This window comes from Ricinus communis, chromosome 7 (genome assembly GCF_019578655.1).
Source record: "Ricinus communis isolate WT05 ecotype wild-type chromosome 7, ASM1957865v1, whole genome shotgun sequence".
Classification (NCBI taxonomy): Eukaryota; Viridiplantae; Streptophyta; class Magnoliopsida; order Malpighiales; family Euphorbiaceae; genus Ricinus; species Ricinus communis.
Genome location: NC_063262.1, coordinates 28,498,237 through 28,506,625, shown reverse-complemented (window position 1 = coordinate 28,506,625; position 8,389 = coordinate 28,498,237). Strand labels below are relative to the sequence as shown.

At 31.6% G+C, this 8,389-nt stretch overlaps 2 protein-coding genes across 4 annotated transcripts; one reads left to right on the top strand and one right to left on the bottom strand.

Annotated features, from left to right (window-relative positions):
* The first annotated feature begins 2,074 nt into the window (after window positions 1–2,074).
* Window positions 2,075–4,862, top strand: LOC8286777. 3 transcript variants are annotated; one of them, XM_048376790.1, is made up of 3 exons: window positions 2,075–2,836; window positions 3,456–3,505; window positions 4,235–4,862. In XM_048376790.1, the coding sequence occupies exons 1-2, from the start codon at window positions 2,449–2,451 to the stop codon at window positions 3,467–3,469; spliced, it is 402 nt and encodes a 133-aa protein (XP_048232747.1). In that variant the 5' UTR covers window positions 2,075–2,448; the 3' UTR covers window positions 3,470–3,505; window positions 4,235–4,862. The 3 variants fall into 3 exon arrangements, with proteins under 3 accessions (XP_048232747.1, XP_048232746.1, XP_002514895.1); XM_048376789.1 differs by lacking the exons at window positions 3,456–3,505; window positions 4,235–4,862 and adding exons at window positions 3,240–3,273; window positions 3,316–3,449; XM_002514849.4 differs by lacking the exon at window positions 3,456–3,505 and having other exon boundaries at window positions 2,087–2,836; window positions 4,235–4,610.
* A 1,214-nt stretch (window positions 4,863–6,076) lies between these two features.
* Window positions 6,077–6,608, bottom strand: LOC8286778. The gene has a single exon (XM_015716680.3). The coding sequence runs from the start codon at window positions 6,431–6,433 to the stop codon at window positions 6,224–6,226; it is 210 nt and encodes a 69-aa protein (XP_015572166.1). The 5' UTR covers window positions 6,434–6,608; the 3' UTR covers window positions 6,077–6,223.
* Window positions 6,609–8,389: the final 1,781 nt, after the last annotated feature.

Here is an 8,389-nt window from a genome sequence, read left to right as displayed (position 1 = left end):
TGAGCACCCTTTACATAAAAATTAAGTTATATAACAGATGATAGTGGGCTAAAATATAAACTTCCATAAATAATAAGAGAAAATTACTTATAAACCAAAGTTCGCATTTACAATTAATCTAAAAAAGAAAGAAAGAAAGAAGGAGATGCTAAGGGCCTAATTTAATTGTAATAACTTCCTTATTAATTCCTAAAAGCAATTACGGCCACAATTTTATCAAATTTAACAGCTCTTACTACAAAGGTTACTCCTTTCTTTTATTAGAGATATAACCTAACTTTCTGATTATTAATTTAATAATAAGTATATATATATATATATTGATAATTGATATAAAAATTATCATATACAATCATTTTTGAAATTTTACATTCCGAAATTACAATTTTTATAAAAGGTTTAATGAAAATATTTTAGTAAAATAAAATGAATATTAAATAATATTTTTTATAATTTTTAGTATGTGTATATTGAAGGTAAACTATTATTTAAAATTTAATTTGAGTTTAAATTTTTATTTTTTAAAATATTTATGAAATAATAATCGGAGAGAATCTGAATTTTCTAGTATTTTTTATCCATAATTTAAATAATTAGTTTAAATTTTAAATAAAATTAAAATTAAAAGCTGATTTATAATTACTGAATTAAATCTAGCTATACTGAAATTGAAATTTGAACTATTTGTATTTATCTTTTTAGAGGTGCACTGGTTACTTGAGTTCGAAATTCAAATCGGAGTCGATTTAATTAAAAAATTTATAATATACCCTGCAATCTTAAATTCTTATTGATAAATATTATCAATAAAAGGGTTAATTTCTTTTTTTTTTTTGTTACATAAAAGGGTTAGATTTTAATTAAATATGGAAAAGAACATTTGTTTACTATCTAATCTCAATAAAAGCAATAAATTTGTAGCCCCACACTTTATTGAATGGCCAAGAAAATGACATGTGGACCTTTTTATTTATGTATTTGTACCCTTGATAGCGATTAAAGGTTGAAAAGTGCAACACTTTGATAGAGAAATGCTTCTGGGTGTCTCATGACTTTTCCAAAACATGTAAATATATAAATATCTGTTTTGACAATTTTATGATTTTAGAGGTAGATCTCCAAATATAAATAACATTTAAAATATTAGATATTTTCATATATATATATATATATATATAAATATATTATTTTAATAATTTGATATACGACTAATAACTAACTAATAAATTTTTTATTTGTAGTCGAATGAGTAATTCAATTATATAACTGAATAAATAATTGAATTTAATTATTTTAAATATGATATTTTGATAGATAAAAATATTTATTTAAATTAGCCTGTCACAATATACAATTTAAGTGAAACTAGAAAGAAAATAAAAATAAGTTCAGAATTTTAAAACTAAGAAAAATAAGTCAATTGCATAGAAACGCAATGTATCTATTAATATATTCAATAAGAATATATAAATTTGATCTTAAAATATAATTTGGATAAAATCATTGTTAGGATAAAAATACATCTTTAATTAAAAAAAGCCATAAAAATTAATTTAATAAGAAAAATTATTAATAATTATATAATTATAACCTTATATGATGAAAGGATCAGACGGGAAATACATTTTGAAGAAGTAGTAAATTAAGTAATATCTGTTTTGCCCTTTTAAGAAAATTAAATTAGCTTTTCTTTTATGGATTAAGAAAGATAATTACGTTATTACGAACAGCTCACAGAATGCAATATATATATATTTTCGCGCCGTACAAGTACAAAATTCGAACTCAAAATTACTAACAGTTTTCCTCAACAGCTAATCAACCAAAACCCCACGCGCTTTAACAACAATAACCTGAGATCATTATTATTTGATCAAGATAGAAAGTCCCACGTCAGCCTGGCCCCACCTTCCCATGTCCTCCTAATCCACAGCGCGTTTCGTACACGAGCTTAACCGACACGTGTGCCTATCTGAAAAGAATTAGTGACGATAATATTACTGTTATTCAGCTACGATTCCTTAAGGATAAAACTATAAATATATATATATATATATATATAAATACACGTCGATACATATCTTTTAAATTCGCAAATTTTCTCTCAATCCAAACGCATAAGAGAGAATTTTGCCAGTTTTTATCTATATCTTTAATTCAAAACAAAGCGCCGCGTCACTTTCTCCCGGTCTTTTTTCTTTCTTTCTCTAGAAAAAACTGTCTATAGAATTTCCAGAGAAACAAACAAAACTTTGCCTTCGATTTGCAGTGGTGCAGAACGTTGAATCGATAAGCTTCTCTCCAACAAATAAACAGATAAAAGTTTTTGAGTTTATCCACTACCTCGTTTTTAGCAAACAGAAAGAAAAAAAAAAAAACTAGATTAGATTATAACTTTTTCTAAAAAAAAGATTTTACCTTTTTTGAAAAATCTTAATTCAAGAAACAATGATGAGAAGTCAAGAAGATCATCAATCAAGGGTATTTTACGAGCTATCAGCTTTGGTTCTTAATTTGTTACGTTCACCTCCGTCGTCGCCGTCGTCGTCGTCGGCTCACTTTTCCGATCAATCTCCGTCAGAGAGTCAGAGGAGGAGGAGGCCATCGTTATCGCAGATCTCGCCGGCGGGATTTGCGTCGTTGATGTTAGGGATATCGCTGGCTTTGATGTTGTGTGGATCGGTAACGTTTTTCATAGGATTTATATTGATGCCATGGGTTCTTGGATTGGTTATGGTGTTTTATGTGGCTGGGGTCGTATCTACTATATCTATGTTAGGTCGTTCCTTTCTTTGCCACGCTATGACTCCTCCTTCTCCAAGAAAGGAGATTCCTTGTAAGTATATAATTTTAATCTTTTGTATATTGAAATCCTGCTTTCTTGGAGAAACTCTTGATTATTTTGACTGCCTGGTTTTACATATTATTACTAACACCTGTTTTGCTTCTTATTCGCTAATTATTTGTCTTGATGTTATTTTTTGAATTGGAATTCTTTTTTGTAATTTGGTAAATATTATTATTGTCTTTTGTGTGGGTTGGATATATTGTCGGTTAGAAGTTGCAATTTTGTAGATCTCTTGCTATTCTCTCTAATTATTTTAGCCTAGTTAGCCTTGAGACTTTAAGATTGCACTGTAGCTACAATCTGTATCTTGTTACAATCACTGTAGTTTTATTTAAGCTCTTATAAATCTTTTCTGGATTATTAGTTCCTTTTTTTTTTTTTCCCCTGTCAGTTGTGATTTCATGTGCCATAAGATAGGAGCTACTAAACTTCCATGGCTAGGATAACTTGTTGAACCTTAACCCACGAAACGTGTTTTTCCCTTGTGGTATGTTCTCTTGCTGGGTCATCCCCCTTGATTCATGGCTAAACTGCAATCTTACTCACCTATGGACCTCCTTTGTCCTGCTATGCTTGCCATCGACCACAAACTGTTGCTTCTGCTCAGTTGTCAACTCATAATTAATGCTGGTGTGATGCTGATTACACTTTCATTAGGTTTGATATCCTTTGTTTCTTTCCTCTATTTTCTTTTGAGGGGGTTGGGGAGGGGGATTGTAACTTGATTGGGGTTAGTTTTAACTTTTGAATATTTTGTTTGCATATTTCACAATTAATTTCCGGTTGGTTCATATTTTCCTTGTTAGTTGTCGATATAATGTTATTTTAGGAATATTATTTGTTTTATTAAGTGATTTTCAGTTATCTTATGCTATGATTTCCTGCTATTCTATTATTGCTCTGGAGTTCTTATTTTCACGTTCCTTCAATATGCATAAAAAAATGTTTGAAAGCTTGAGTTTGTATATGAAGGTGGTGGAATTTAAAGTTTCTGTGCTTATAAGATGTTTGTATAGATCGCTGGTTGGTGGGTTCTTGATCACATTTTGTGTGTCTCTGTAAATAAATACATATGTTTGACCAGTTTTTTTTAGTGCTGTGTTCAGATTAAACTAGGCGGATATGGGACTCCTTTAAACAATTTTAACATATTTGAAAAAGGTTTTAACTGCTGTAATCACTTTCTTTGTCATGACACGACATAGAATGCTTGTGGGAATGTGCTGAATGCGGATATATGAAGAAGATAATTTTGGCATGTTTGTTATTGAACAGTTTTCTACACTTTTGTTTTGTATGGATTCAAGTTTGTCCAAAATACTTCAGTGCATTGTAGCTAAGGTTGAAAAGTTTATTAATCGTCTTCTATTTTTCCTCTCTGCGCAGCATGGAAACTTTTGTGAAGATAAGATGTTCCAAAAGTTAACAGGAGGATTGAGCAGCACTCGAGTTCTAATGAGTGGCGCTGCTGCTAGAGATATACGGAGAATCTGAAAATTACCAAGCTTTTTAAAGTATTGATGCAGGACATGTGGATAACTGTTTTTCCTGGTGACTGAAATTTGTGGATATGGCTTCTTTATTAAGTAAAAAAATGGTGAATTATTGAAGGTTTAAGACCTAATATTGTACTGAATTCCTACTAGTGAGAAGAAATGGGAGGATGATTCCCAATTTCTCTTTAATATTCAAATTCTATTTTAGAAAGCTCTGTGTCTACGTTTATCAAGCATCAGAAATCAGCCATTATGGTATTGCCATATTTTATCTTCTAGCTTCTCATTTTCTTTTTTGGGTGTCTGTATTTGATTGTCACTTTGAAGAAGAAATTTGGAAACCTGAAGAGTCATTAGATATCAAGTATGTGCATGAATGCAGAATGGGCAACCTGGCCTGTCCCTAGGAAATTTTTTGTTCGACATGCAGCTTTTTCATACTTTGATTGAATCGAATTCTTATGATGTAAAAAGTCAGTAACTTTAGCTTCATAAATATACAGTTTCTTCTTTAGTTATTTGCCCACCATCATTTTCAAGTCTAAATCATAAGCATGGATAACGATTTCAGAAGTTGATGTGTCATTCTAATTGAAACTTTTGGATGTATAGTGAGTGCTCTTGATTTGCAGCTCCACCTATGAATTAATGGAGCAGGTGAAGATAATTTATTCTTTTTATTTTTTTGGTTTGTTCTTAATTGTTGTGGTGACTGTGATGGATCTTGTAGATCTAGGTGGCATGATTTGGACAATCTACCAAGGCTGTAATCTCTTTGTCTCTTACCTGCCGCTGAGCCAGTAGTCAATTTTGGTGGGAATTTTCACCTCAGCTACAGGATAGGAAGAAAACAAAATTGTTATGGACAGAAATCCTGGTCTTTGGGGAAGGCATTCTTGATAATTGCATCATTGTAATTATAAATTCACATGTTTTCATTATGAATTTGGGTTTTAAACTTTTAACATTATTATTTGTATCATTCTTATTGAAATGGTCAAGTAATATCTGAATCTGACATCTTATTTTCTAGAGCAAATTTACAAGCACCTTTCTGTAGTCAGTCTGCATATTTGTTTGAAATTCTAGAACAGATTAAGAAGTACTTCCACACTCAAATCTGTATATTCTTTTGAGATTTCAATTACAAAAAGTTAGACAATAAACTGAAAGCAAATCAACTATTAAACTAACTAGTCCTCCCAGATTTATGACACTTTCATTTTTTTGAGAAGATTTGAATTTGTCAATAGAGACGATTTTATTGTTCAAGTAAAATTGATTTAAGAATCTGATGACAGTTAAATAATAATCTTGATTTATTTTTGAATTATAAGTGCCTTTTAAGGAGAAAACAGATGCCTTGTGGCATTGTCATACATTTATAAGCTAATATGGATTTGACAGCTTCATGCCACCAAATAACAAATATCCAACAATGAAACGTTATCTTCCTGTACGACATTGCCAATTTTTGTCTATTTTGTGCTGGCTGGCAACGAGTAAGGTTGAATTTGACTCTTAAATTTTACAGTTAGGTTCAATTTGGTCCTTTTAAACTTCTTAGGTCCATTCCGCCCAAAATTTTATATTTTTTGAGGAAAAAAAAATGGATACAAATATGAAGCCATCGACCAGAACAATCAAATTGCCATTAGAAACGAAATAGACCATCCTCCTAATAGAGCCATAGCTTCACAAATATGAGCCCTTTGTCATATTGTAGACAGGATGACACAATTAGAACACGGTTTTATTAACAACACCAACAACTATGACAAAACCCAGAAAAGGTTAATTCAATTACAAGACCTAGAATCACAAAATGAAACAAAGATTAGATGATAGAACAAAGAACATGCAGCAAAAGAAAGAAAAGCTATCCTGTATAAATGTGAACACCAATTGCAATAAGGAAGATAGTAACAAGAGCAAAGAAGATGATGGTATGAACCAGTATAGACAACCCACTTGTCTGCATGTTTCCAAACTCAACGACTCTGCCCTTTCCAGGCAACTGAAACAACAATCCTGGACTTAACAGCACAAATAGAACTACTGCTATCACTACTGGCCCCCAGTCTGCCATTTCTTGATATATATATTTTTTTCCCTTTAAAGTTTCTTTACAAGTCTACTAGCATATATATAGCTATCCTTCTCTCAATCTCTCTATTATATAGTGAAGAAAAGCAATCAATAATATGGTTTAGGGCAAGGAAAGAATATAAAAAAAAATAAGGAGAATCTGTAGAGAAGAAGAAATCTTCCACTTAGCAACAATAATATTATACCTTAATGTCACATTCGGTGCATTCTGGACAGGTGCAGCTGCAGCTGCAGCAGCACTTGCACGTGGCAGCTTTACTCGTTTTGCTTCTTTGTTGGAAATTGATATGTTTCTGTGGCTAATGACACTTTATATTGTAAGCACATGCAACCTCTTAATTCATCTTGATAATTATTAAATCTTCACTTAGTTTGGTCCTCTGATTTTGTGCCAAATGGCCAGTGAAAATGCTGGATTTCTAATTTTTATATACGCAGTTGTTAGTTATTTTTGTTGCGACTCATTCTTTTCTTTAATTTTGTATTATTGCTCCTCAACCATTGTTCTAGGAAGTAGAAAATCAAGGCCAGATGGAGTATAATTAACACTGGCTTACCCCAGTAGAAATCGTTCTTTGATTTCTACTTCCAATTTAAGTCCATAATTCTGACAGTGAAAGATTATGGGAGTTACATCTTTCATTAATTGCCTACTATTCTATCACTTACAGTTATACAATAGTGGATGAAAATCAACGAAAGTTGCCATGTTTTTAACAAACTTCCCAACGCAAAAGCTGCTTAATAGATTGAACTAGAGCACTACCAGAATCACTAGCTCATCTAATTCCATGCCAATCTCATCCATGACCCATTGAGAATCTGATCCCAAAATGACTGTTCTAAAACCAACTTTCCAAGCCATAACAACACCCCAGAGCTTTGCAGATTAGACCTCTTTCTGTCTCTCTGAAAACACGCAACAGGTCAAACAGCAGCAACAGTATGACTGCGAAGGTGTTAAGACAAGGTTATATTCAAGCAGATGGAGAGAGAACTCTCTTCTACTTCCAATCTTCAGTTTGATTTTCACTCTGTTGAAATTTGTTGATTAATTGCAAAAAGCACTACGGATGCAACGATGACTACAGGTTCAACCATATTTCTGACGGGTGTTAATCAATTCCTGAAGTTTTATATTGATAACAAACAGATACACTCAACGTCAGTTATGCTTCTAACAATTATTATGCTTCTGATATTGGTAGATGGACTAAATCAATATTCCTCTCAATTAAAAATCCTGAGAGTGGACTCTACAATTTTCCTCATCTTCTTGGTTAAAGTGAAACATAGTTGAAACGTCTGCGTTTGAGATGTTCTATTCTAACTAATACCTTTTTGTAGTTTAAATTCATTTTAAATGGTATACCTTTAGCTCGCTCGAAACTTGAAAATGTCCTTGTTTCTTGAATCTTGAACGTTTGACAGTCAAGAAATATATTCTTTCTGATTATCCTCGCACTTTTCCCATATGGACTTCATTCCTTTCTTCTGTCAATGCAATCAGGGTTGAGTTTAATTCCCTTAAAAAGAATCTTTCAGTATGGTGGTTTCTTGAGTGACTTTAAATTCACTGACACTCCTGCATTAGAAAATGTATATTTCCGTTTCATAACTGGAGCTGGAAGGGGCTTGAATTACGAGTTTAATCAACTTGGCAAAAGCTTCCTAGCCTCAACATTCTGTCAGAATATACTGTTCCTCCGGAGGTTCTGCCGCCACCGACAAGCATAGATAATATTCAGGCATCTAGAACAGTCGAGTTGTTTAATTGTTTTTTTTTTTTTTTTATCAAAGGGTTGTCTAATTTCTTATCAGTAAATTACTCTGCAGCCACCAAATTTTATAATTAGTAATAATCTAGTTTCTAACTTTAATTAGCATTGTTTATTTTGTTTATTTTTTTTGAAATTAAGTATTATTTTAATTTTAA

What these genes read in the sequence shown, in the direction of transcription:
- LOC8286777 (XM_048376789.1), top strand. Translation starts at nt 2,449, where the DNA reads ATGATGAGAAGTCAAGAAGATCATCAATCAAGGGTATTTTACGAGCTA. An exon ending in TCCAAGAAAGGAGATTCCTT is followed by an intron (nt 2,837 to 3,239) that starts GTAAGTATATAA and finishes TTCCCCTGTCAG; the next exon opens with TTGTGATTTCATGTGCCATA.
- LOC8286778 (XM_015716680.3), bottom strand. Translation starts at nt 6,433, where the DNA reads ATGGCAGACTGGGGGCCAGTAGTGATAGCAGTAGTTCTATTTGTGCTG.